Here is a 15,145-nt window from a genome sequence, read left to right on the forward strand (position 1 = left end):
GGAGTCTTAACCACTGGACCACCAGAGAAGCCCCTTTGTAATATTATTATTTTTTTTTAATCAAAGTTCCAGAAATGTTCAACAAATGAAGGAATGAAGAAATGAAAAAATACAGGCATTTGGAGAAAGTTACCATGATCTCTGAGGCTTCCCAGGTGGCTCAGCAGAAAAGAATCCACCTGCTAAAGTGGGAAATGCAAGAGACACGGATTTGATCCCTGAGTCAGGAAGATCCCCTGGAGCGGGGCACGGCAACCTACTCCCGTATTCTTGTATGGAAAATCCCAAGGACAGAGGAGCCTGATGGGCTACAGTCCATGGGACTACTGTAGAGTCAAAAGAGTTGGACACGACTGAAGCAACCCCAGCACACATGGGTGCCTGCACCATGATCTCCTTATAGAATGAAAGTGAAAGTGAAAGTTGCTCAGTCAGGTCTGACTCTTTGTGACCCCATGGGCTATACAGTGCATGAAATTCTCCAGGCCAGAACACTGGAGTAGGTAGCCTATCCCTTCTCCAGGGGATCTTCCTGACCCAGGAATCGAACCGGGGTCTCCTGAATTGTAGGCAGATTCTTTATCAACTGAGCTATCAGGGAAGCCCTTATAAAAAGAATATGAATCAAAGAAATAGATATATCTTGCCAAACCTGGACCTGAAATGAGAGATTGCCAGGCCACCGATGCAGAGGAAAAGACAAAAGGGCATTACAGTGAGTCATATACCAACTTGGAGCCCTAGACCAGGGTGGGAGGGGACATAAGTCAACTTTCCGAATGCTGAAGCCAATGAGAGTCATAAAACCACCTCCCTTCAGTCCCATTACATTTCCATACCTGTTTTTCCTGTCCAGAAGCTTGCTTGCCTCTTTCTACTCTGCTCTCTGTAACAGAGTAGATTTCTAGATTAAAAAAAAAAAAAGCCAGTACACATAATACTAAACTGGAAATAGGAAAATTCTGATGTTCTTGAGTTGTCATTTATCAGCATCATAGTATTGAGAAAATTGACCATTATTCATTTTTATGATGAGTAGCTGATGAGAAATGAAGCAATGGTTTTCCTTAGAATATCTTAAACTAAATAGTATCATTCAAATGGTTAGGAGTTGGCAGATCATTTGGAATTTTTAAAACCCTTTTATTTGGAAATAATTATCTGTTCATAAGAAGCTCCAAAATAGTACAGGGATGTCCCTTGTATACTTATCCAGCTCCCCACAGTCATAGCATCTTACATATCATGTCATCAAAACCAGAAATTTGTTTTTGGTAGAGTACATAGACCTCACTTAGATTTTTTTTTTTTTTTTGGCTGCCCAATACAGCATGTGAGATCTTAGTTTCCTGACCAGGGATCCAACCCTTGCTCCCAGCAGTGGAAGACCAGAGCCCTAACCACTGGGCTACCAGGGAAGTCCCAGATTTTACCATTTTTATATGCATTCATTGTGCGTGTGCATGTGTTGGGGGCCGAATGATTCTAAGCAATCTTATCACAAGTGTAGATTCCTATAATCACTACCACAATCAAGAGAAGGAAGTAATCCACCTCTTGAAGATATTCTCTGTTCGGCCTTTCCTCACTTCTCTCCACATCCTTTGGAAATGTTTTCTTTGGTTGTTTTTTTTTTTTTTTGGCTTGTATTTGATGTTTCTCACTAACCCCTACAAAAGGGGATGTGTTCTCCCATTGATTCTTGTGCTATTTTGAATGCTGGAAGTAGGAGCACACAGCTAGAAAGTGAGGGACCTTCTGTGCCCCTAGCAGGAAAATCATTAATAGGAACACAAAGAGGCCTCCCAAGAGACAACCTTCTTATTCCTATAATTGGCTAGTTTCCAGGAAAATGTACATTGGCTCCGACTAGATGATCACTTGGCATGGTACCAAAACTGATAGGAATTCAACAAATATTTATCAGGCAGGTACACCGTGCCAACAGGGGCAATGCATTCCATAAAACATTCCTAACAGAATGTGAAACAATGCCCCATTTGTTCTGGAAAGCAGTTGTTTTCAGGTTAGTAAAGCTGATTGCAAATGGAAAGCAACAACAACAAAAAATTAGCACCACTTATTCGGTTTTCCTATTTATGATTTTTAGTTTATATCTTCAAGCAGAAGACAAAAGCAGACTTAAGTGATGGCTAAAATTATTCACATGAAACATCACCACTAAAATGTCTTCATTCCTGCACTCCCACAGAGCTTCTCCACATGGTCCTTCTCAGTACTGTGCAGCTCAACTTTTGAGGGGAGGGAAAGGTGCAGAGGGTAAGTAATAACAACAGTTACAAAGTGGTGAGTGCACTTACCTTGGTAGGAGCCATGGTGTTAAGAATTTTATTTACACTATCTCATTTAATCCATAAAACAACAAGATGTGCAGTTTTATCATCTTCATTCCACAGTTGAGAAAATGAAGAGTTAGAGAACTTAAATGCTTTGGTTAAGGCCAGTCAACTAGTGAATAGAAAACATGGGACTTGAACCCAGATCAGCAGACCACTGGTACGGAGTCTTGGCATTCATTAGGTCTGAGATGTGACACAGAAAAACCTGTGACACACAATCCCCAGTGATCCTGATGTACTGATTCCTTGGAGAGCATTGCTAGAATTTACTTCCTGCAAGGAATGCGGTGCAGTCATAGAGAACTGATACACTTACATGAGCGATGCTGTCACTTCATAAACAGTGTTAAATGACTAGTGGATTTTGCCTATGCTTTGGATGTAAATGTATTCTTAAGTAGTTTCTGCATTTGTTCATCTAGTTTTCAGCTCTTCGGACCACCATCACAAGCCAGAGAAAGTGTTGCAAGCTCTTCCATCAGAGAAGAATTAAATTACCTGGTAGCCATGGAGCACAAACTTAGTTACTCCCTATTCTGAGGTGCATGGATTCTGGCCTAGTTCTCTATTTAAAGCTTTTTCATCTATTTTTTTCTTGAAGAAGGAGAGAAAGGAAGAGGAGAAGAACAAAAAAGAGGGGAGAGAAGGGGTAGGGGAAAAGGAAGAGGGGAGGAGAGGAGGAGGAGAGGGACAAGAAGGAGGAGAAAGAACTAAGAGGGAGATAGGAACTCTGAATGGCAAAAAAATTAAAATTAAGATATATAGAAACATTTATAAACCTTGGCTCCTAACAAGGTTTCTTTTAATCTGAATGGGGTCCCCAAAGAGTTGGGCACAACTTGGAGACTAATCAACAACAACAACAATAAAATCTAAAGACTGTCCTCTGAGAAATGAGTGTGAAAATAAACATAAAAGGTAATTTGGTATACACAGGCCAACAGAGGACCAGATTTCTTTCATTCACAAAAACAAAAGGGAAAAATATCTCAGATCACGCCTGACTTCAACACACCAAGCCAAACGACTAATAAACCGCCCACAAGGAATGAAACTATTTTGAACTCGTCATTCTGCAAATATGTATTATAATATCTAGATCTGCATAAAATTGTGCAAGGAGAAATACACCTGACCTTTTATTGAAAGGAGGAGGAGTCACATATCCTGAAAGGGTTGGGACCCGCCTGCAGTCCCTGGGGAACTTCCTGTTGTCACCGCACGTCGTCGGGGTTAGTTATCTAAGCTCTGAGTGTAGAGGCTAAGACTCTGGGAAGAAAATCCTTCTTGTGAATGTGACACACATGGGTTCCACTTTCCACATGCTGAGATTATACTTCCTCCTCAGTTTGATGTGCTTAGTGAGATCAGGTAAGTCATTTATTGAATAGTTTTCTTAATTATTTTTTAAAAATTTACTCTTACTGTCATTTTATCATCCTAGTTCCTTCACTAGACTTTCCAGGTGTCATACAGTTATTTTTTTTTCAGGAAAGAAGATATAGAGAACCTTTTTCTATTTCTGAAAAGACTTTCTTTTTCCTCAGTAGTAAAAGAAACTATTATTCCTTTCAATTAGCCTGTTCTGATGTACAAAAACGAAATATGTTGAAAAATCTAGAGTAGTGTTGCTTTCTTTCATAGTTAATTTTTCTGTGCTTTTCTACTATGAATTAAGATCATTTATTTCCTGGGGATTTAAAATTTTTACTTTAATATCCATTACAGACAGTGTAGGTTTTTATAGCTTTCACGCATCAAATGTTTATTTAAATTATTTTCATTAAAAAAACCCCATGATTTTATATGTGTAAAACCTCTCGGAATGGTGTCTGGTATATTGATAACTAAAAATTATTGAACTTACAGGCATACATATATACAAAATTATTAATCATAATGAATAAATAAAAGTTAACACAGTAATGTTTGCAACAAAGTAACAAAAATTAAATGAAAAAAATTAAATAAAAAGCTCAGCACTTCTCAGGTTTTTAGAATCCAGTACTTTTTCACATAGTTTAAGTAATGAAGATTGGTATAATTTTTCTGAAGGGAAGTATGCTATACATTAGGACCCATAAAAATGTTCATGTCCTTTGAACTAGTAAAACCATTGCTGAGAATTTGTTCTAAAGAAATATCTTATAAAAGAAACAAAAAGAATCTTTTATACAAAGATGATTCTATGTCATCTGTAATCTCTAAACTAGATACAACAGAAATGTTTCTACATGCAGGAATGGACAAAGTACAATGTAACAACTTTTTAAAATATGTAACCTTCAAAATAATTCTGAGGCTATGCAGCAATGTGCAACCATGTTTATAATATAACATGTCATATTTTAAAAGAAGTCAAAAAAGCAGAACTCAAATTTGTAGGTAAACTAAGATTACAACTTAGTTGTAAAATCATGCCAAAATCATGTATGTATGCCTGTAAATAGTTTCAATGGGAAATGGAAAAATTATTTGTTAGTATTTCAGGCTTATAATAAATTTTTCTTAATTTGTGCTTTTTTTTAAATTTGTGCTTTTGAAGTTGATTTAATAGTAAGTTAAAATTAAAATATTGATAATATTTGGAGAGGGAGGGGGGGAGGTGGGGTTCAAGATAGAGACACATGTATGCTAGTAGCTGGTTCATGTCAATGTATGGCAAAAACCACTACAATATTGTTAAGTAATTAGCCTCCAATTAAAAAAATGAATTAAATTATTGTAAAGAGACATTAAAATAAATTAAAATCTATTAATTAAATTTTAAATAAATTAAAATAAACAAATACATTTACAAAAAAAAAACAAAAAATAAAATATTGATAATATTTTAAATTGAGAGGTCACTATTTTAAAGTTTGTGTTTATTATCACAATTTTTTTTAAGTAGAATAGATTTAGAGATAGCTAAAGGGGAGTGGGAACTAACCTTAATACAAGAACCTGATGGCATTTTGTGGGTACTTTCTTCAAGTCTCCCATTATATATTTCAGTTACAAAGTTGGAACTTAATTTTTTGTGACCTGCCTTTTTTAAAATATCTTTTTTAATTTCTGAAACCAAGTCTAGTTGATTTACAGTGAATCTACCTGCCATGCAAGAGACACAGAAGACTCGGGTTCAGTCCCTGGGTCAGGAAGATCCCCTGGAGGAGGAAATGGCTACCCACTCCAGTCTTCTTGCCTGGAAAATTCCATGGACAGAGGAGCCTGGAGGGGTTCGCAAAAAATCGAGCAGGACTAAGTGACTGAGCATGAGTAAGATAAGTTATTATAAGATAGTGAGCATAGTTCCCTGTGCTATACAGAAGGTCTCTGCATGTCAGTTAACCTCAAATTCCCAATTTATCCCTCCCCCATCTGGTAACCATTGACCTGCCTTTTTGCGTGCTAAGTTGCTTCAGTCATGCCTGCCTCTGTGCAACCCCATGGACTGCAGCCTGCCAGGCTCCTCTGTCCATGTGATTCTCCAGGCAAGAGTACCGGAGTGGGTTGTCATGCCCTCCTCCAGAGGATTTTACCAACCTAGGGTCCGAATCCATGTCTCTTACTAGTTCTTTACCACTAACGCCATGTGGAAAGGTTTTCCTTAACATTATCTCATCAGTAAAGTCTTGCTTTAAGTCATTCCACAAGACCCACTGCTACCTAATGGAACCCAAGCAGATCAAGATACATCATGATAAACTTCCATAGCTAGAAGGAAAATACTTAATTATTGCTGTAAGCTAAATCCAGTCTTCTTAGTATTTGCAAAACCGTGATCTGAGAACTTTCATGGGGGAGGATATTAAATAATAAGCAGAAATTATCAATCACAGATACAGTTACTTATTGTTTTTCCCTTCCTTGGCTTGCAGTCCAAAAATGAGCAAGTGATTAAGATGTGATTCTGAAATCCCAAGAATACAAGTCTTTTACTTTCAGAGATTTTTATTTTGTTGCTCTAACCTTCATGAAATCATGATAGGAATTTTGGCCGTACTCTTACCAGAGTACGAAGCAATGGCTGGCACACTCTACCAGAATCATTTGCAGAATTTGTTGAAAATGCAGACTATCTCCAGAGATCCAGACTCAGCGGGGTCTGGAGTGAGGTCCTGGAATCTGCATATTAAACAAATTCACAGTGCTTTTTGGCTTGCAGGTGGTTCAAGGAACAGAGGCTGATAAATGTTATAATTTTTAAAAAAAATTCTATCCTGGACTATAGTTGATGTACAATGTTGTGTTCATAAATAATTTTTAAAGTTACCCTGCTATCAAAATTTTGACCTATAACAACTTGTGCAAAACTAGGTAGATATTTTCCTAGAGAATACCTTTGTGCCAAATTAGAGAAAGAATTATCTCCTCAAATATTGGAAACTCCCTTCAGAATGATTTATAACTCCGTGTGTGTGTGTGTGTGTGTGCATGCACGCCACTGTGTGACTCACCTGTCTCCAGGAGAAACAAAGGTGACTAAGAGGTGGGGCATGAAGGTGCATATTTTTTGCACATGATTAAGAGATAAGAGTAAGGAAATTTGGCATCTCGTTTGTTTTCTGGGTTATATCCTAAAGAAATTCAAGCTGGTTGTTAAAAGCAGAAACATCCTTCCAATGAAGAAGGCATTCAGCCCATTTTTTTCTTGCCTGTCTCTGCCAGTATAAAAGAGAAACAAAGATATTCCATCAATTTTGGCCCTGGCTAACTGTGAACCCATCTCAGTCTGGCTCAGGATGGATTTTTAATGCCAAATTTGGTGGTGTTCTCTGCATGAAAAATGTAAACTGAGTTACTTTTCAGATTAAAAAGAAAAATCAGTAGAATTTCATTGGAGGAACATGTCACCTTCCCCTTCCACTTCTCTCTTCAAAGTAGGAGTCCAATTCATTTTCTAATTTCTCCGAGTCAAAATTTCTGGACTAAAGAGATGTTTATTTCTGAGACTTTTGGAAGTTCCTGCAGAACAATGTTTTTAAGCAAGCTTAAGAGTGTGCTCAAGTGTGGGTTTCTGGAAAGCTCCTGGCTCCATCAGTCAACATGTGGTGGGCTGTGTGTCCTGGACACTGACTTGGCATCCACTGCCCAGAAGGCTAAATATTCAACAGTGTATTCCTTCATCTACATCTGAATCTCAGTATTTTTAGGCAGCATCGAGTCAATATACCTGTCTGTGGACCTCTGTTTTAAAGAAGTTATTCATACACATTTGCGTCATGTTTAGAGGTGGGCGAAATGAGAGCTGGAGCATGCCTTGGAACCTAAAACTTGACAGGAAAGAAGTGTAAGTCAGAGCCCTCCCTGTTTTACTTCCTGACTCAATATGGTGCATCAGGGTGAAATTAGGTAGAATTTTACTGCTGTCACGGGGGTTTGGAGGTTGGTGAACTGAACTTCACCAATCATGAGTCTGAGAGAAATTGACACTTTGACTTTTGATAAGCTGACTCGACCATATGGAGAAGTTTAATAGGAACCTCTCTTTGTTCATTGACTCTCATCGAACCTCAGAGCCTTCTGTCCTCTTGCCCCACTCACAATTGCTTTATCAGTGGGGTATTTCCGCCTACAGTTCCATCGTCTCCCTTCACAGACACCTCTTTGGATGTGAATGAAGAGTTTCCTCTTTCTGTAGGAGTTTTCCCCAATCAGACACGTGGGAGCTGAAATCGGTTCTTCTAAAGGCAAGTAGAAGCCAAAAGCCAGAACTGAGCATGACCCCGGGATAGCATGGGCATTTAGCATCAAGGCAGTGTACCTTGTGAATACAGAGCCAAAGGATCCCTTGGAAGTTTATATCAGAAAGGAAGCAAGGTTGTCAGTGATCAGTCTGAGGGAATCACACTTTTCTATCCAACTGAGACTCACTCGAAATAAGCCAATCTAGGGAAATAGATTTCTCCCTGTTTTTTTGATTGTAGCCTAAGGAAATGTAGCTGGTGGATAAAAACAAGAGATGTCTTTCCAACCAAGAGGACATTTTGTGTAACTAACTCAACTTTCTGTGGTAAAACAAAATGATAGTTATATTTAGTCCCTAAGGCTGAGAATAAGAGTAATTTATTTTGCACAGAAACAGCTAGCCAGGGCTTTATTTAGCTTGCAGTGGTAGAAAATGGAGGTCTGTCAACCTCAGTTTCCAAGGTGAGAGAAAGCAAACTGGAAAATTAGGAGCCTGATTTGATTGTGACCGAAAAGTGAAACTTCTGCCCAGTCACCTCCAAAAGACTTTTAATCTTTTTTTCACTTAAAAAAAATAATTTTATCTATTTATTTTTGGATGTACTGGGTCTTCGTTGCTGCTCGGGTTTCTTTTCCTCTAGTTGCAGCAAGTGGAGGCTACTCTCTGCAGCATGTGAACTTCTCATTGCAGTAGCTTCTCTTGTGGAGCTCGAGGCTCCAGGAAGCATGGGCTTCAGCAGTTGCAGTTGCATTTCCCAGGCTCTAGAGCACAGGCTCAGGAGTTGTGGTGCACAGGCTTCGTTGTTCCGAGGTATGTAGGATCTTCCCGGACCAGGACTGAAACTGTGTCTCCTGCATTGGCAGACAGATTCTTCACCACTGAACCACCGGGGAAGCCCCACCCTTTTTAAAAATTCTTTCCATGAAAGTGTGAAATTACAGGAGTAATTTTAAAAAAAATCAGTTTTATTAAGATATTATTCACATACCATACAATCCACCCATTTAAAGTGTTTTCTAATAGATTTACAGATATTTGCCACTGTCACCAGTCAATTTTAGAGCTCTTTCATGACCTCAAAAAGGAACTGAATACCTTTTACTGTACCCCATCTCACCATCTCCTCCCATCCCCAAGCCCTAAGCAACCACTAATCTACTTTCTGTCTGTATAGATTTCCCTATTTTGGACATTTCATATGAATAGAATCATAATATGTGGTCTTTTGTGACTGACATCTTTCACATGTTATAGTATTTTCAAGATTCATCCTTATTGTAGCATGTGGAACCATGTTTGTTACCTAAAAGGTATTTATTAGCCAAAAAAACCTGCTTGATATAAAGGTGAAAAAACACCTATCTGATTAACATTCTAATTACAAGAGTAAAGTATAGTTGGTGATGGACAGGGAGGTCTGGCGTGCTGCGATTCATGGGGGTTGCAAAGAGTCGGACACAACTGAGCGACTGAACTGAGCTGAACTGAAAGCGTGGTTATTTTCAGGTCTTTTAAAAACATATGTTTCTTAGTTTATTTTTCTGGCTGTGTTGGATCAGGTGGCAGTTGCAGCACACAGGCTGTCTAGCTGTGGCACTCTGGCTTAGTAGTTGAGGCTCATGGGCTTAGCTGCTCTGAAGCATATGGGATCATAATTCCTTGCAAATGCCGCTTCATTGCAAGGTGGATTCTTAACCACTGGACCATCAGGGAAGTCCCTGTTTTCAGATATTTTAATTAAAAGAAATGTAAATTTCTTGATATATTAATTTTTTAAAATCAGGGTTGTCTTTGGTTAGTAAGAAAGTCCTGGAGAATTTGTTTTCTTAGGTAGATACCTCTTGTCCTTTCAAAGGACCTCTTGTCCTTTCAAATCAGCTAGTTTGAAGATCTTAGAATTCCATTTCCTAAAGGAATGCTAGAGTGGGCTAAATGGCTAGGAATAAGGGACCAACTTTATTTTAATATGAGCAAATTGATGATCCAAATAGATTATTTGTTTTACCTTGTCAGGGAGAAGAACCTCATTTGTATACTGGCTAATAAAGCTTCCCTTTTCCAAATCCTTGGTTGAATTAAGGAAACTAAAATGATGGAAGGAAGGAATTTATTTAGCACTTGTTTTATGTCAAATTTCATACTAAGTGATGTATTTATTTAGTCTTCATAATCCTATGAGATCAATACTATTAACCCAATTTATCAATATCATTAACAATTGCTAGTTTGGGGGACTTCCCTTGTGGTCAAAAGTGGCAGAAAGTGAAGAGGAACTAAAGAGCCTCTTGATGAAGATAAAAGAGGAGAGTGGAAAAAGCTGGCTTGAAACACAACATTCAAACAACTAAGATCATGTCATCCAGTCCTATCATTTCATAGCAAATAGATGGGGAAAATGTGGAAACAGTGTCAGATTTCATTTTCTAGGGTTCCAAAATCAATGCAGATGATGATTGCAGCCATGAAGTTGAAAGACACTTGCTCCTTGGAAGAATAGCTATGTCAAATCTAGACAGTGTTTTAAAAAGCAGAGACATCACTTTGCTGACAAAGGTCTGTATAGTCTATGCTATGGTTTTTTCTGTAGTCATGTATGGATGTAAGAGTTGGACCATAAAGAAGGCTGAGTGCAGAAGAATTGCCACTTCCAAACTGTGGTGCTGGAGAAGACTTTTGACAGTCCCTTGGACAGCAAGGAGATCAAACCAGTCAATGTTAAAGGAGATCAACCCTGCATATTCATTGGCAGAACTGATGCTGAAGCTCCAATACTCTGGCCACCTGAGGCAAAGAGCTGACTCCTTGGAAAAGACCTTGATGCTGGGGAAAACTGAGGGCAAGGGGAGAAGTGGGCAACAGAGGATGAGATGGTTGGATGGCATCACTGACTCAAAGGACATAAATTTGAGATATGTTAAAACTCAGGGAGATAATGATGGGCAGAGAAGCCTGGCATGCTGCTGTTCATGGGGTTGTGAAGAGTCGGACAAGATTTAGTGGCTGGAGAACAGCAATAACATCTGGTGGTCCAATGATTAAGACTCCGCACTCCTAATGTAGGCGGCCTGGGTTCAATCCCTGGTCAGGGAACTAGATCCCACATGCTGCAACTAAGACCTGACACAGCCAAATAAATAAACAGAAAAATAAATAAAATAGTTGCTAGTTTTTTGGCATCTACAATGTATCAGATAACACTTTAGATACTTCACAGGCATTTTCTCTCATTCTCACATCAGACCTGACAGCCAGGCTGGGATTAGAGTGTGGCAAGTAAGGCACTCACCAAGTGCAACATTTGGAAGGGACACCAAAATAGTAATCAAGATAAGTCAACTTATGACTTCTTAATGCAATAGAATAGTCTATTTTTGTAATATTTTAATGCAACACAAGGGATACTTTAATATCTAAATATTTTACTGTCATTTAATATTTAATGCAAATGATAATATGCACATCATTAATAATGTATATTATCATGCATAGATGGTATTTTAATGCAATATTTTTAAAAGATCAAAATCAACACAAATCTATGATGAATAGAATGTCAAACATTTTACTAAGATATATTACTGATCATTTTACTTGTCGGTGTTATTGTACAACAGAAAAAATCATTTCTAATTGTCTTGCATTTCTGGGTCCATGACAACTTACTTCCTTGCTAGGTGGTTTATATTATGAGGTGACCACAGTGTATGAACAGATTAAATAATGAAGGGCTATTTTTCACTTGGTTCAAAACATGGGAGGCTATTTTGATAATTGTGTGTATACTTATATAAATATGTATGGGTTTCCCAGGTGTGCTAGTGGTAAACAACCCGCCTGCCAATGCAGAAGACATAAGAGATGCAGGTTGGATCCGTGGGTTGGGAAGATCCCCTGGAGAAGAGCTTGGCTACCCACTCTAGTATTCTTGCCTGGAGAATCCCCATGGACAGAGGAGCCTGGTGGGCTACAGTCCGTAGGGTCGCAAAGAGTCAGACAGGACTGAAGTAACTTAGCAAAAGTAAATTAGCACGCACATGTAAATGCATACATTTACATGGTGTGTTTTTTCTTTTGCCTTGGGCTCACTATGACTCTGCAAAGCACTGCCTGACAGATTGGCATTATTACGATCATTTTACACATGCAAAACTGAGGCCTGGAGAGGTTAGGTAATTAATTAAGAGAAATCACATGACTCGTAGGCAATGGCATTGAACTTCAAACGTAGGTCTGTCTCCAAAACCCAGGCTCTTTCCAAAATTGTGTTGTATTTTTGTGTAAGACATTAGACCAGAGTTGGGAAGGGCTTCCCAGGTGGTGCAGTAGTCAAGAATTTGCCTGCCAGTGCAGGTGATGCCAAAGACATGGGTTTGATTCCTGGGTCAAGAAGATCCCCTGTAGTAGGAAATGGCAACCACTCCAGTATTCTTGCCTGGAAAATTTGGTTAAGATATTCGACCAAAGCTGGCAAACTTCTGTAAAGAGCCAGATAGTAAATATTTTCAGCTCTGTGGGAGTGTGGTCACTGTTAAACCACTCAATTTTGCCTTATACCAAAAAAACAACTAAAGACAATTTGCTAATGGTCATGGCTGGATTTGGCCCATAGGCAGTCATGTATTAAATTATAATAAAGTATCTCAGGCACATATAATTTATCTCTAAACATGTTATAGCTAGCTTTTCCTGATATCCTATTTGAATATGTTCCTTTTAATTTAACAGAAGGAAGACAGTAAATGATAATCAGGCCTGCCCTACGCAAGGGTCTGAATTCATCGCTGGATGGGAGACATCACCCATCCAACTGTAATTTTCCGACTGTCAACAGGAAATGCCATTTCAAAGGGATTGAATTTCAAAGTAGTCTGAAGACTAAAGGCAAAGTTTCTCCCCTTTCAAGTAAACTCTAATAGAAGAGGTTAAGCTTTAGAAACCAGTTTAACATGTTCTGCTGAGCTGTTAATACTACCTCTGAGCAAACTTGACTTTGTAACAAAACAACGAAATAACGAGGTTTGCTTTCTGAAGGCATGAGTGTGTGTGTGTGAGAGAGAGAGAGAGAGAGAGAGAGAGTTGCTCAGTTGTAGTGAGTAGCCCTTCCCTTCTCCAGGAGATCTTCCTAACCCAGGGATCAAACCCGGGTCTCTCATATTACAGGCAGATTCTTTACAGTCTGAGCCACCAGGGAAGCCCAAAGTAAAATGTAAAGAACTATATGAAGCAATGTAACAAGTTTGCTACTCACATATATCTACTCCTTACATGCTCTCCAAATTGCCTGAGAATTTCAGGCCCAACAACAAGACAAGTTCTTGAGCTTGGTGCTGGGTACACACTACTAGACTAAAAACAACACAGTGCCTGCCCTAGAGAAGCTTAAACTAATTTGTAACTTAGTCCAAAATAAGATAAATGTAATATATCCTTTTAAAAGTGGTGTTAATTCTGAGAGGAAAAGGCTTAATAACTTAAAGCAATTTTAAACAAAGATCTTTGCAGTGAAAAAAAAAAAGAACTTTGCAATGGAGTGCACAACCTATTGTTTGCATATGATTTTCCAGGCTGTGTCTCCTGCAGATATACTTCTAATAATTTCAGTCACAATGCATTTCATGCTTCATTTACTTTATAAACATTATGTCATACACTATATAGTATTTATATGAATCATTCTGGATGGCTGACTAATGTGTTAACAGATTGATATCCATTTATCCAGGAAATAGTTGAAGCAGGCCCTGTTCTTGGCACTGGGAACGTAAGAATGGATAAATGGACAAATAGATTAGTTATCTTGGAACTTCTGTGCTAGTGGGGGAAGTTATTTCAGAAAAGGAAAAAATGTTTCAGGTTTGTGGTATGAAAAAATAAGTAATATTTAAGGGAAAAAATAGAGTGGAATTCAACACAAGAAGGAAGTAGAATATCTATAAATCCTGGGGAAAGCATATAAAGTCAGAGCATCATTTAGGCCAAGGAATTCACTTACAGATGAGAATAATGTAGTGAATATGTTATCCACTAGCCACCCCACACTTTTCCAACTTAAAAAAAAAAAAAAAGAATCAACTTCAGTTGTAACTAATCAAACTGCATCCAGCAATGTCTTGGAACAATCAAACAAAAGAAACAGGATAAAATTGTCCTACTGAAAAAAATCAACAGTTTCTACCAGCCCCAGAGCCTGTGAGGGTTAGATCAAGGGCAGGCCCTCATTCCTAAGGCTGGTTCTGTCCCCCATGCAAGTTTCTTGAGCGTTGGGCACGGCTGGGGTTGGGTGAAGGGCCTTCCAGGAGCCTGTCTTGAAAGCAACATGGAGTCATTCAGGAGCGAATGGAGAAGGCCAGGCAAAGGACTCACTGTGAGCAATGATCTTGTATTTTCTAGAACTAAAACTACATAACCAGGGAAATACAGTTCTAGAAGATAAATTTTATATAAACTTCATCTTCATTATTCATGGCAGTTCCTGTTCTGTACAGGCACTCAGACACTGAAGTAGCAGTTACTGGACCATTGCTTGGAGGGGAAATAAAGGGTTAGGTTCTGAGGAGCCTCTGGTTACAGCATTTGTGTTGACTGATCAATCAATACATAATCTGATTTTATATGTGTTTGAGTTTAAAGACACCATATTTAATATATATCATTGACTTGCTAACATTGAACTCATGGCCAGCACTATGACTCATAGCTGAACAAAGTTTATGTAACACATTTTCTCTGTAAGGTAACATCACAGCCTTTATGAGTTTAGAAACTCCAGCCAGCAGTTGAGGACTATGTTTGGGGGATTTTAAACAGAGAAATCACAAAGAAAAGGCACAAGAAGCAAAAAATGTGGCAGTAAGAGGCCAGGAAAAGGACATTTGTTGCAAGAGCTGAAACAAGAAGGCAGAGTGTTGGTGTGTTTGACCACTGCTGAGAGTGTTGCTTGGAGCAACTCAGATTTTTTTTTTTTGCCACTCGGCACGGGTCTGTGCATGATTGTAAAAGCCCCTCAAGTATTGATTTCAGGGGTTACAAATACATTTGGGTTTTATTTTAGGTTTTTAGGTAGAGTGTTTACTACTGTGCTTTATCACTTGCAAATATTCTGCATTCTTAT

At 38.5% G+C, this 15,145-nt stretch overlaps 1 protein-coding gene across 2 annotated transcripts in view; it reads left to right on the forward strand.

The window, feature by feature from the left end:
- The first annotated feature begins 3,598 nt into the window (after positions 1-3,598).
- The window catches only part of LIPH (lipase H), a 51,644-nt gene continuing 40,097 nt past the window's right edge, over positions 3,599-15,145 (forward strand). For both annotated transcript variants that reach the window (XM_068979558.1, XM_068979568.1), the window contains exon 1: positions 3,599-3,731. In XM_068979558.1, the coding sequence (XP_068835659.1) occupies positions 3,665-3,731 (67 nt within the window). In that variant the 5' untranslated portion in view covers positions 3,599-3,664. The remainder of the gene's footprint in view (positions 3,732-15,145) is intronic.

Source organism: Capricornis sumatraensis, chromosome 1 (assembly GCF_032405125.1).
Source record: "Capricornis sumatraensis isolate serow.1 chromosome 1, serow.2, whole genome shotgun sequence".
Lineage (NCBI taxonomy): Eukaryota > Metazoa > Chordata > Mammalia > Artiodactyla > Bovidae > Capricornis > Capricornis sumatraensis.